This window comes from Diorhabda sublineata, chromosome 7 (genome assembly GCF_026230105.1).
Source record: "Diorhabda sublineata isolate icDioSubl1.1 chromosome 7, icDioSubl1.1, whole genome shotgun sequence".
Taxonomy (NCBI): Eukaryota; Metazoa; Arthropoda; class Insecta; order Coleoptera; family Chrysomelidae; genus Diorhabda; species Diorhabda sublineata.
In genome coordinates, this window is record NC_079480.1 from 2,117,256 (window position 1) to 2,130,515 (window position 13,260).

The following is a 13,260-nucleotide window of genomic DNA, read 5'->3' on the forward strand; positions in this document are numbered from 1 at the left end:
TTTATATAAAATTACCTACCTGATTGTTTTCAAATAGAAAATACGTACGGTATTTTTTTACCTGTTTATAACGAATTTTTGACGAATCTAACCTCTTTGACGAATAACAAACCTCAGTTCAACGAATTACTCGATATAACGAATATTTACTTGTTTCCTTCCGATTTGTTACATCAAGGTTGTGCTGTACTGTACAATCCAAGTATTATGATATAATACCTTGCGATTCAGTACTGACATAAATACCGAGTTGACAATTTCATCAGCATTAACAGTGAGTTTATGAATGCATTCCGGTAACTACTCAGTATACCATCAAAGAAGTAAATGACTTTTTAATACAACGATCTGTACAGTCCTTTGGCTCTGGTAGGTTCAAAATCGCCGTAACCAAAGAAGATACTTTTCCAAAAGTATAATATCATTACTCAATAAGACGTGGGACTAAGAAAAATTTCCTTCAAGAGCTTCTTTAACTTCTCGATACCGTGTTTGTCTTCAGTTTGTTTCAGTTTCAGTAATTGCTTCTTTATTTGAGCTGAATTTCTTACTGGCGAACATTTTTATGAGATCAGTAGTCAATAGGGGCCAGATATGGAGTATACGGTAAATGAGGAAGCAATTCGAAGTATAATTCTTTCAATTCAACCATCATTGCCATCGATTTGTGAATCAAAGCATTGTCTTGGTGAAACAGTTGTTTCTTCGATGTTTTTCATTGATTTTTGCATTAAAAAGCTCTATTTAGTATTCGCTATTGATTATCTCCCCCTTTTTGGAGATATTCGATGAACAATATTCCATAATACTGAAGCCATAACCTCCCCAGCTGACTGTTGTGTCTTTGGACGCTTCGGACGTGGTGGTTCACCGGCTGCAGTCCACTCAGATGATGATCGTTTTGATTCCGGAGTAAAGTGATGGATCCATGTTTCATCCATTGTCAAATATCGACGCGAAAATTTTGATTTATTAAGTGTAAACATGGCCAAACACTCCTCTGAATCAGTTGTTGTTTTTGATCGAGTGTGAGTAAACGTGGCACCCGCTTGACAAAAGCAAAAAGCACAACACAGCTTCTGGTATTTTTAGGAGCTCAGCTATGTCACGCAATTTCAATTTACAATTAGACATAACCGACTTGTAGACTTTTTGATTTTTTCTGGATAACCACAACGTTCATCATCATCATCGGTATAAATCCAGAAAACCAATATCAAATGGTTATTTTCGATGGAGCAGAGTCCGAACTAACTTCACTTAAATCGCTGATTAATCGAAATGTCTTTTGAAAGTTGGTACTTCGTAAACGTCATATGGATTTGTCAATGTCAGCGCCATCTGTGTGTCAGTCACACGAATTATTGAATAATATAATTGGGTCCGCAGTGCGTTTATAATATTAGTTGAGAAAAAACGTCAATCGATAAGATTAGAGTGGCGTAATGCAGCGTATTTGTTAAAATAATGAATATATTTTCTAATAATACAAAGAAAACGACTTCTTGGTGTTCTTCATCACACACGCCCAATCTCTGAACTTCTTTTTCCAATTTTTAACTTTCCTTCTCCTTATGTCAGGAATTGTACAATTTCTCTTTTAATTCATACCACGTCTCTATAGATTTTGTAACTGCTCTTCCTCTTTATTTTTTCGCTTTAGATGTTTTTTATTTGTAAAGCCTACTTAACTCTAAATTACTACTAATTCTCCAAATATCTCCATCCCCAATTGGTCCATATAATGTTCATCAGGATTTTTCTTTCAATCCAAACTAGCTTTTACCCGCGGCTTCGCTCGCATCTAATCCATTAAATAAGTATCAGGAATCATTATAACAGAAAAGAACGAACTCTGTAGCTATATTAGAACCTGAGATATAGATCTTTGAATGTAGAAAAATTGTCAAAAACCTACAAAAATCCATAACTCCACATTGAATGTCCGCGCCTAGCTCCTCTCAAACTCAACCGATTTAAATGGTCAAAAGCTCAAAAGAAAGAAGGTGTTTCAGCGAGTGTTCTTAAACCAAAACGAACTCTGTAGCTATATTAGAACCTGAGATATAGATCTTTGAATGTAGAAAAAATTGTCAAAAACCTACAAAAATCCATAACTCCGCATTGAATGTCCGCGCCTAGCTCCTCTCAAACTCAACCGATGTAAGTGTTCAAAAACTCAAAAGAAAGAAGGTGTTTCAGCGAGTGTTCTTAAACCAAAACGAACTCTGTAGCTATATTAGAACCTGAGATATAGATCTATGAATGTAGAAAAATTGTCAAAAACCTACAAAAATCCATAACTCCACATTGAATGTCCGCGCCTAGCTCCTCTCAAACTCAACCGATGTAAGTGTTCAAAAACTCAAAAGAAAGAAGGTGTTTCAGCGAGTGTTCTTAAACCAAAACGAAATCAGTAGCTATATTAGAACCTGAGATATAGATCTTTGAATGTAGAAAAATTGTCAAAAACCTACAAAAATCCATAACTCCACATTGAATGTCCGCGCCTAGCTCCTCTCAAACTCAACCGATGTAAGTGTTCAAAAACTCAAAAGAAAGAAGGTGTTTCAGCGAGTGTTCTTAAACCAAAACGAAATCAGTAGCTATATTAGAACCTGAGATATAGATCTATGAATGTAGAAAAATTGTCAAAAACCTACAAAAATCCATAACTCCACATTGAATGTCCGCGCCTAGCTCCTCTCAAACTCAACCGATGTAAGTGTTCAAAAACTCAAAAGAAAGAAGGTGTTTCAGCGAGTGTTCTTAAACCAAAACGAAATCAGTAGCTATATTAGAACCTGAGATATAGATCTTTGAATGTAGAAAAATTGTCAAAAACCTACAAAAATCCATAACTCCACATTGAATGTCCGCACCTAGCTCCTCGCCAACTCAACCGATTTGAGTGTTCAAAAACTCAAAAGAAAGAAGGTGTTTCAGCGAGTGTTCTTAAACCAAAACGAACTCTGTAGCTATATTAGAACCTGAGATATAGATCTTTGAATGTAGAAAAAATTGCCAAAAACCTACAAAAATCCATAACTCCACATTGAATGTCCGCGCCTAGCTCCTCTCAAACTCAACCGATGTAAGTGTTCAAAAACTCAAAAGAAAGAAGGTGTTTCAGCGAGTGTTCTTAAACCAAAACGAAATCAGTAGCTATATTAGAACCTGAGATATAGATCTTTGAATGTAGAAAAATTGTCAAAAACCTACAAAAATCCATAACTCCACATTGAATGTCCGCGCCTAGCTCCTCTCAAACTCAACCGATGTAAGTGTTCAAAAACTCAAAAGAAAGAAGGTGTTTCAGCGAGTGTTCTTAAACCAAAACGAAATCAGTAGCTATATTAGAACCTGAGATATAGATCTTTGAATGTAGAAAAAATTGCCAAAAACCTACAAAAATCCATAACTCCACATTGAATGTCCGCGCCTAGCTCCTCTCAAACTCAACCGATGTAAGTGTTCAAAAACTCAAAAGAAAGAAGGTGTTTCAGCGAGTGTTCTTAAACCAAAACGAAATCAGTAGCTATATTAGAACCTGAGATATAGCTCTTTGAATGTAGAAAAATTGTCAAAAACCTACAAAAATCCATAACTCCGCATTGAATGTCCGCACCTAGCTCCTCTCAAACTCAACCGATTTAAATGGTCAAAAGCTCAAAAGAAAGAAGGTGTTTCAGCGAGTGTTCTTAAATCAAAACGAAATCTGTAGCTATATTAGAACCTGAGATATAGATCTATGAATGTAGAAAAATTGTCAAAAACCTACAAAAATCCATAACTCCACATTGAATGTCCGCGCCTAGCTCCTCTCAAACTCAACCGATGTAAGTGTTCAAAAACTCAAAAGAAAGAAGGTGTTTCAGCGAGTGTTCTTAAACCAAAACGAAATCAGTAGCTATATTAGAACCTGAGATATAGATCTTTGAATGTAGAAAAATTGTCAAAAACCTACAAAAATCCATAACTCCACATTGAATGTCCGCACCTAGCTCCTCGCCAACTCAACCGATTTGAGTGTTCAAAAACTCAAAAGAAAGAAGGTGTTTCAGCGAGTGTTCTTAAACCAAAACGAACTCTGTAGCTATATTAGAACCTGAGATATAGATCTTTGAATGTAGAAAAAATTGCCAAAAACCTACAAAAATCCATAACTCCACATTGAATGTCCGCGCCTAGCTCCTCTCAAACTCAACCGATGTAAGTGTTCAAAAACTCAAAAGAAAGAAGGTGTTTCAGCGAGTGTTCTTAAACCAAAACGAAATCAGTAGCTATATTAGAACCTGAGATATAGATCTTTGAATGTAGAAAAATTGTCAAAAACCTACAAAAATCCATAACTCCACATTGAATGTCCGCGCCTAGCTCCTCTCAAACTCAACCGATGTAAGTGTTCAAAAACTCAAAAGAAAGAAGGTGTTTCAGCGAGTGTTCTTAAACCAAAACGAAATCAGTAGCTATATTAGAACCTGAGATATAGATCTTTGAATGTAGAAAAAATTGCCAAAAACCTACAAAAATCCATAACTCCACATTGAATGTCCGCGCCTAGCTCCTCTCAAACTCAACCGATGTAAGTGTTCAAAAACTCAAAAGAAAGAAGGTGTTTCAGCGAGTGTTCTTAAACCAAAACGAAATCAGTAGCTATATTAGAACCTGAGATATAGCTCTTTGAATGTAGAAAAATTGTCAAAAACCTACAAAAATCCATAACTCCGCATTGAATGTCCGCACCTAGCTCCTCTCAAACTCAACCGATTTAAATGGTCAAAAGCTCAAAAGAAAGAAGGTGTTTCAGCGAGTGTTCTTAAATCAAAACGAAATCTGTAGCTATATTAGAACCTGAGATATAGATCTTTGAATGTAGAAAAAATTGCCAAAAACCTACAAAAATCCATAACTCCACATTGAATGTCCGCGCCTAGCTCCTCTCAAACTCAACCGATGTAAGTGTTCAAAAACTCAAAAGAAAGAAGGTGTTTCAGCGAGTGTTCTTAAATCAAAACGAACACTGTAGCTATATTAGAACCTGAGATATAGATCTTTGAATGTAGAAAAAATTGCCAAAAACCTACAAAAATCCATAACTCCACATTGAATTTTCGCGCCTAGTTCCTCTCCAACTCAACCGATGTAAGTGTTCAAAAACTCAAAAGAAAGAAGGTGTTTCAGCGAGTGTTCTTAAACCAAAACGAACTCTGTAGCTATATTAGAACCTGAGATATAGATCTTTGAATGTAGAAAAATTGTCAAAAACCTACAAAAATCCATAACTCCACATTGAATGTCCGCGCCTAGCTCCTCTCAAACTCAACCGATGTAAGTGTTCAAAAACTCAAAAGAAAGAAGGTGTTTCAGCGAGTGTTCTTAAACCAAAACGAACTCTGTAGCTATATTAGAACCTGAGATATAGATCTTTGAATGTAGAAAAATTGTCAAAAACCTACAAAAATCCATAACTCCACATTGAATGTCCGCACCTAGCTCCTCGCCAACTCAACCGATTTGAGTGTTCAAAAACTCAAAAGAAAGAAGGTGTTTCAGCGAGTGTTCTTAAACCAAAACGAACTCTGTAGCTATATTAGAACCTGAGATATAGCTCTTTGAATGTAGAAAAATTGTCAAAAACCTACAAAAATCCATAACTCCGCATTGAATGTCCGCACCTAGCTCCTCTCAAACTCAACCGATTTAAATGGTCAAAAGCTCAAAAGAAAGAAGGTGTTTCAGCGAGTGTTCTTAAATCAAAACGAAATCTGTAGCTATATTAGAACCTGAGATATAGATCTTTGAATGTAGAAAAAATTGCCAAAAACCTACAAAAATCCATAACTCCACATTGAATGTCCGCGCCTAGCTCCTCTCAAACTCAACCGATGTAAGTGTTCAAAAACTCAAAAGAAAGAAGGTGTTTCAGCGAGTGTTCTTAAATCAAAACGAACACTGTAGCTATATTAGAACCTGAGATATAGATCTTTGAATGTAGAAAAAATTGCCAAAAACCTACAAAAATCCATAACTCCACATTGAATTTTCGCGCCTAGTTCCTCTCCAACTCAACCGATGTAAGTGTTCAAAAACTCAAAAGAAAGAAGGTGTTTCAGCGAGTGTTCTTAAACCAAAACGAACTCTGTAGCTATATTAGAACTTGAGATATAGATCTTTGAATGTAGAAAAATTGTCAAAAACCTACAAAAATCCATAACTCCACATTGAATGTCCGCGCCTAGTTCCTCTCCAACTCAACCGATTTAAATGGTCAAAAACTCAAAAGAAAGAAGGTGTTTCAGCAAAGGTTCTTAAACCAAAACGAACTCTGTAGCTATATTAGAATTTGAGATATAGATCTTTGAATCTAGAAAAATTGCCAAAAACCTACAAAAATCCATAACTCCACATTGAATGTCCGCGCCTAGCTCCTCTCAAACTCAACCGATGTAAGTGTTCAAAAACTCAAAAGAAAGAAGGTGTTTCAGCAAAGGTTCTTAAATCAAAACGAACACTGTAGCTATATTAGAACCTGAGATATAGCTCTTTGAATGTAGAAAAATTGACAAAAACCTACAAAAATCCATAACTCCGCATTGAATGTCCGCACCTAGCTCCTCTCAAACTCAACCGATTTAAATGGTCAAAAGCTCAAAAGAAAGAAGGTGTTTCAGCGAGTGTTCTTAAACCAAAACGAAATCAGTAGCTATATTAGAACCTGAGATATAGATCTTTGAATGTAGAAAAAATTGTCAAAAACCTACAAAAATCCATAACTCCACATTGAATTTTCGCGCCTAGTTCCTCTCAAACTCAACCGATGTAAGTGTTCAAAAACTCAAAAGAAAGAAGGTGTTTCAGCGAGTGTTCTTCAACCAAAACGAAGTCTCTATCTTGAATAGAACCTGAGAGATATTGAGGATAGAAAGTGTGTATGTGAAAAACTCCCATAAGTAATGTACTGGGAGTATAACTTGAGATTGGTGAAAATTATATGAAATCCGATGATTGATGGCTGATCTGTGCATCAATACCTTTAATTGAAAAAAAAAAATTAAGCAAATCGGTTGGTTCGAACACCTGAACGGACTCGGAATGGAAATCATCAATTTTTTTAATATATAAGATAAGAATTTTTCCTAATTTTGAGCAGCAATCCAAGTTTCGGCTGCATTATTTTCATAGAGGTCTTTTAAATAAAGTAGTAGCTACTTTTACCATCAAGCATTATTCATCAGATGCTTCATTTATAAATCTTTGAGTTTGTCCAAACTTAAGATTGAGATCAGACACTTTTCAGACAACCCTAGTAATTGTTTTAAAAGTATATGTTAGTCTGTGTTTTTGACACTTTATTTATTTTAATACTATGGGCGTTAAGAGGCGATATATCAAAAATTAGATTAGGCCACGTCGAGGAAACCATAATATGCAATTTTCACATAGAAATAATCGACATATTTTGTTTTTTTTTTCATATATACTTTAACCGCGATAAGAAACAATACGCATTTCCGGGTTTCGAAGAAAATTACATATTTTGATCAATGGTTCTCATTAAAATTCGTACATACGAGGGATAACACGAAAATAACGGATATTAGTGATTACCACTTGTCATAACAATTGATTTATTTGTTTCACCCCTTGTAGTCTGACTTCTCCTTCAGCTCCATTTTTTCCTGACCTCTTCAATGTTATGGAATCGATGTCGGGAAAAGTCATGCTAGTAAGGTGCGTGAATCACTGTGTGACCATGTCATTTTTAGACAAAAATTGTGGAAAGAAAGTAGCTGTGTCTACGGATGGAAAAAAACACAAATCGGGTCTTCCGTGACGTACACTTCCGGAAGGTTTTATTGTCCGATTGAAACGTTGCGCCCTACCGCGTAGTAAACAATGTCATACCTGCAAATTGTTCATTTAAAGTTGGTATTTCCAAAATCCAAACAAGAAAAAAGTAGCGGTACCAAAACAAAAACCCGGCAGAAGAACCATGAATGGTGAATTGTGTTATCTAACATCGAAAGAAATGCCCGCAAAAGCCGAGGTCCACTATCATGTCCCCGCGCTAACGTATGTAACAAAAGTTTTTGGAAAAAAATTCATTTATGCAGTCAGCACATTTTTCTGAACATATAGTTAACAATAAACTCAATAACACAACTTATATTTATTAGTTTAGGTTCTAGATTTGTCTTGGTTTACTCGGAGTTCTGAGGCCCATTACAACTTATTTATTATTTAGTTTATAGTTTTGGCATAGCTTTTGGTATAATGCACGTTTTTATGATATTTGTAGATCTATTCACCATCAACAAATCTGAATGTTTTGCCAAAAAAATGGAAATTCAAAATTTGTCTAAAATCACGCCGTGTCGATTTTTCTTAGAAAAGAATTTGACCGACGGCTCCTCCCTATATATTATAGGGAGTATCCCGGAAGGTTTTCCTCATTTATTTGAAAGTCCAGGCAGCTACTTCGATATCACATTCTCGAAGATTCTAGATCGTCTAAGGACTGCGGGAAATCCTCAAATTATCAAACGTAGTCGATCTGAAAAAATAGTGGTTTAGAATTTATGAAAAACGACTGACCGAAGATTTGAAGTTCCATATATAGAGATTTTGAAAGTTATCCACGACGTACACCGTCATCTAAATAAATAAACTGCATTTTTCGGTCCTCTGAATACTCCCTAGCAAACGTCAGATCAAAACATTTTTCTATGGACTGCATCTAAACTTTTTTCCAAAACGCTAAAGGTATTTACTTAAGGTTGCCGTTTGAGACTAGACCTCTATAGTTTTGGTGGATTGGATGAGGACACTTTCAATTAGATAGCGTCCCCTCACATACTACAAACCTCTCAATTCAAACCTATAGTTTTTCTTCTATAGCCTTACCTCAATGTGAACCCGTTTGGACAAAGAAACTGTTAAAGAAACCAAAATATCATTCCCAGACTATCTACTTATTAACCAAGCTGGGACGTATTAAAATGAGGAAAAGCTTTTGGGTCTCTCTGTTTAAAGTAGTAATAATAAAGTGTGATTCTTATTGCAATTGAAAATTCGAACCAATATGCATCTTGATGTTCCATTTAATCCCGAGACATTTAGATTAAGCTGTCCATTTCATCTAGCGTCTGTCAAATTTTTGAATTTTATAATAATCTCCAACGTTTTAAAACAGTCACTTTATATATACTTTCCAATTGGGAAAGGTGCTTCATTCTAGGCTATGTTTTATGTTTGACAGACGCGAAGAAGATTTGGTAATGAATTTTAAGCTTCTAAACGATTGCTGTAAAGCTAGAAAAATGAAATAAAAGTTTTTTCTTTTCTTTTAGTAGTATCATTGTCATATCATTAATTGGTAGCAGTTTTTCGAAACGAATTACTTGAATTACCAATCACTTAGATTGGAAGGAAATTATCACGATTTTATTGATGTTGTTTCACTGTAGTTTACCTCAAAATCAACTATTAACACATGGAAATGAATAGGTCTGTAAAGCAATACTGTAGGTTGCAGTTTCGAGGTTTATTTTCGGTTCTAAAAATTGAGAATTCGCAAACAACTGTTGTCCTTTATTTCAATAACGCCTTTCGTAAACGACGGCTCTAAGATTTATCTAAATTGGTCTTCAAACAAATCTAGGGTAGTTGCGGATTCACCCAGAGGTGCTGCGTCCTCTTCTGGATAAGTCTGAAACGTCACTCCGCTTTTCTGAGACCACCGTTTGAGCGCCTACAAGCTGAAACCCTTTCCATCTCTCACCGTTTTCAATCCATGGATTTGGCTGACCGTAAAGGTCCCAACCTAACCTAAAATCTAATCATATGTTTGAGGGTTTAGTCCAACAGATGTGAGGATAAGGAAATTCTATGGCACTCTGGCAGCACACCAGAACTGATGAATAAAAGCTTAGGTCTTCGACCCTGGTTCTTCTGCCTGTATGGCTTCGAAAATGGGCACTTATAGAGCAGCAATCCGAAAAGTACAGAGTACAGAACTCGTACGTTACTGTAAAATGAATGCGGATTCATTTGAAGACCAAGAAATCTTAGAGTCGATCAAATTTGTTCACGAACATACCATCAATTTGTCTTAAGTACTTCCTCGAAATTCATTTGATTTTTCTACTACTGTACACTGTACAATGAAAGACAGTTTCCACCGGAAGCTACCAGACAATCCATTAAATTCAAATTGACCTTTATGGTGGCTTTATGGTTAATCATTTATTGTAGCGTAGGTCTGGATTTGATTACTAGTACTATAGAAAATAGTAAGTAAAAATATCTTTCAAAGGTTTTGAAGATCTTCAATACGAAATTTGTTTTGAAAAACTGCTCGTTTAAAAATATTCATAAAACTACTACTACTACTACTACTTACTACTACGAGAATTTGGTAAGTTTTCACGGTCGATAACCTTTCATCCACATCTCATACTCATTTAGTAAATGTTAGTCGCTTGTTTTTGCAGCATGGCCGATCTGATTCGTATCGGGTTGCCACAATTCCTTCCTCTTTTGATGACTTCAGAACAGCAGATGGTAGACCGAAGGTATTTATAATTATTTTATATTTAATTTCAATCAATAATTTATTGAAAACTATTTACTTTTCATTGAAAAATGAATATAAGCGTTGCCTGGTTAGGGCATTTTGTTATTCTCAGTACGCAGTACCTGGAAATGTTCAGCTTCAGCGGCAATGATCCCTCATTTGGCTACTGTCGTTTTTAATAAAGAAGATGCCGTTCTGGTTTGGAAACCAAGACCCGCAATAGGTCAGGGTTCTGTCAAAGGCGATTTCCAGATATTTTGGGTTGTTATTGTGTAACAATTGCCTGTCGACCCAGTTAACCTTCATTTTTCTTATTCCATCTCTATGACATAAGTTGTAAGCGCAATATTTAGTTTTCGATGGGTTCGGTATTCAAGATTCTGCATGAAGTAGTTTTTCATCAACCACCTCCAAAGTAATTTCATCGTAAATGAGATGCTTTGAGAAAATTTTGGTTGTTGGATCGTTGGGATAGACGCGTACAAACAAGGGTCGTTTTTTTTTCAACATACCATAGGCTATAAACAAAAGACAACTTCATATAAAACGATTTTATTACCACTTTTCGACATAATCACCGAAGAAATTGATACATTTGTCATATCTGTGGACAATCTCATCAATACCTTCTTCAAAGAAAGTTGCCGCCAATGTAGCCTAACCGTTCAGTAACAATAGAGTACAAAAGAGACCTTGAAATATCTGGGAATTCCGCAGAAAAAGCGACAATGGTGAATCTGCGGTTTTCTTTAACCGTTTTGACAATTAATTGAACCAGGTCATCTTAAACAACAGATCTGCGTTCTTGGCCCCCTTCATCATGCACATCATTACGACCATCAACACCAATCACTCATGAGGCTATAGCACAACGCCGACTGACGCTTGAATGTCAACAATGGCGGAATGTGTAGTGCGAGAGTTGCGCAATCGCCTACAGCGTGTACCCGCGTAGCGTCTGCACGGAGCGATCGGAGGTTGTCACGATTATGTTTGTGGAAAAAAAGTGTTTTTGAGAAAACTAAGTTTGGAAAAATCTGTTGAGAACTTGGGATAAATGCCAAGATACGTTTTGTTGTGCCTCTTGATAAAGATTAGTTTTTTATAGTTTTAAATTTTTCCTGTAGCTCTACAATTCGCAGTTTCAGTTGGGACATCTGGTACATGGTTCTATTCAATTATTTAACATTGATAAAAATGAGGGGATCAAATTACATCGACAAATCAAATTGCGATACTTCAGTCAGTTTAGATATAGAATAGAGGTCAGGGTGATGTTTCATTCAATCAATTTATAAATTTTTTTAAGTACATTTGATTGTTGCTAAGTAATAAATCTTAAAATCGTCGTGAGTTTCCGTAATTCCATTTCTTCTTCTGAGTTTCATTTTTTAAATACATTCGGCAAACTTCCCACTTATATACAATACCCGTCAAAAGTTTTTGCCTATCCCATAATCCATTCATCAAATTTCAAAATAATATTGTCAAGCGAAGGTCGAACAGGGGACGGTTCTTACAAACCAAATGGACCAGAGATAGCAGCTCAAATCAATGAATCTATGGATCTGCTTTTGAGAACCTCTAAAGTGAAAAGGATGCCTTTTTGGAAGGGTGGCAGTGAAGAAATCTCTTTGGATACGTCAAAATAAAATTGAGAGGTTGGCCGGTTGTGTCTCGAAGCTGCATTCAATGAATTGTTATTGTTAAAGATCGCTTTAAGTTTGAGCTTTTTTGGGGCTTAGTCGACTGGTACCCGAGTTACATCTGACAACAAAAATGACATTGATTAATGCCGTCGAAATTCTCGTAGTGTATCTTGGATGGTTTTTTGGGGATTTCTTCATACTCTCGTCGATACCATTTTGACTTTCCAAATTATGGGGGTCCATACTCTGGCAAGGTCAGAGTTAGCTACTTGGTTTCCATTATTTTTTGGTTAGTCTCCAATCTGTTGCTGTAGTTACCCAAATCCTATTTTGACTATTCTCAAACATCCGTTTCCATCAAAAAGTACATAGCAACATTTAAATGGGGTACTTTGTGCCATTGAGGGTAGTTCAAGAAGTGTAGGTTTGGTTGACCCTTTCAACGGATCGATTGAAAGAATTTGTGCGGTCAAACGGTCAACTTCCACCCTACCAGAAGGGAATCTATTAGAATTTGATCTATGATAGCCTCATTGGAGCTTCAGAATGTGGTACCATAATGGCATAAAACAAAAATGAGACTTTGTATGGCCCCTGAAACTATTTTTGCTAGCTACTTTAGTAAACATCTAAGGTATATTAAACATCAGGATTTTTCTACACGGGCAATTCTTAACTCCGTTCGTTGGTAAATGAAATATATCGAAAGTCATGATAAAAAAGAGTAACAACATCATGAGTTTAAAAGCAAATTACGTTATAAACTAATTTTCATACACCTATGCATTATTGTTATCATGTTATCCGTTAGGGTCTTCCGTAGGAAGTTGAATTATAGTGATACGAGATTCAAGTACCGACCTTGAAGATTTTTAGTGCTGACGTAACGTAAAACGAGAAACAACTAGATATCGATTTTGCTAAAGCCGCGGTTCATATGTAGAATATGTTTAAGAAGTAACTGGATTCCATGAAATATTTTTTTATCGTTGTTTTGTTGAGGCATTGTGGATTCAAACTACCCGGAGCTCC

General features: G+C 35.9%; 1 protein-coding gene across 14 annotated transcripts in view; it reads left to right on the forward strand.

Annotated features, from left to right (window-relative positions):
- LOC130446975 (sodium/potassium-transporting ATPase subunit alpha) overlaps positions 1–13,260 on the forward strand; it is a 106,772-nt gene that overhangs the window by 21,427 nt on the left and 72,085 nt on the right. For 5 of the 14 annotated variants that reach the window (XM_056783546.1, XM_056783544.1, XM_056783545.1 and 2 more), the window contains one exon: positions 10,497–10,577. The exons of the other annotated variants lie outside the window; for them this stretch is intronic. In XM_056783546.1, the coding sequence (XP_056639524.1) occupies positions 10,497–10,577 (81 nt within the window). The remainder of the gene's footprint in view (positions 1–10,496; positions 10,578–13,260) is intronic. 14 annotated transcript variants of the gene reach the window in all.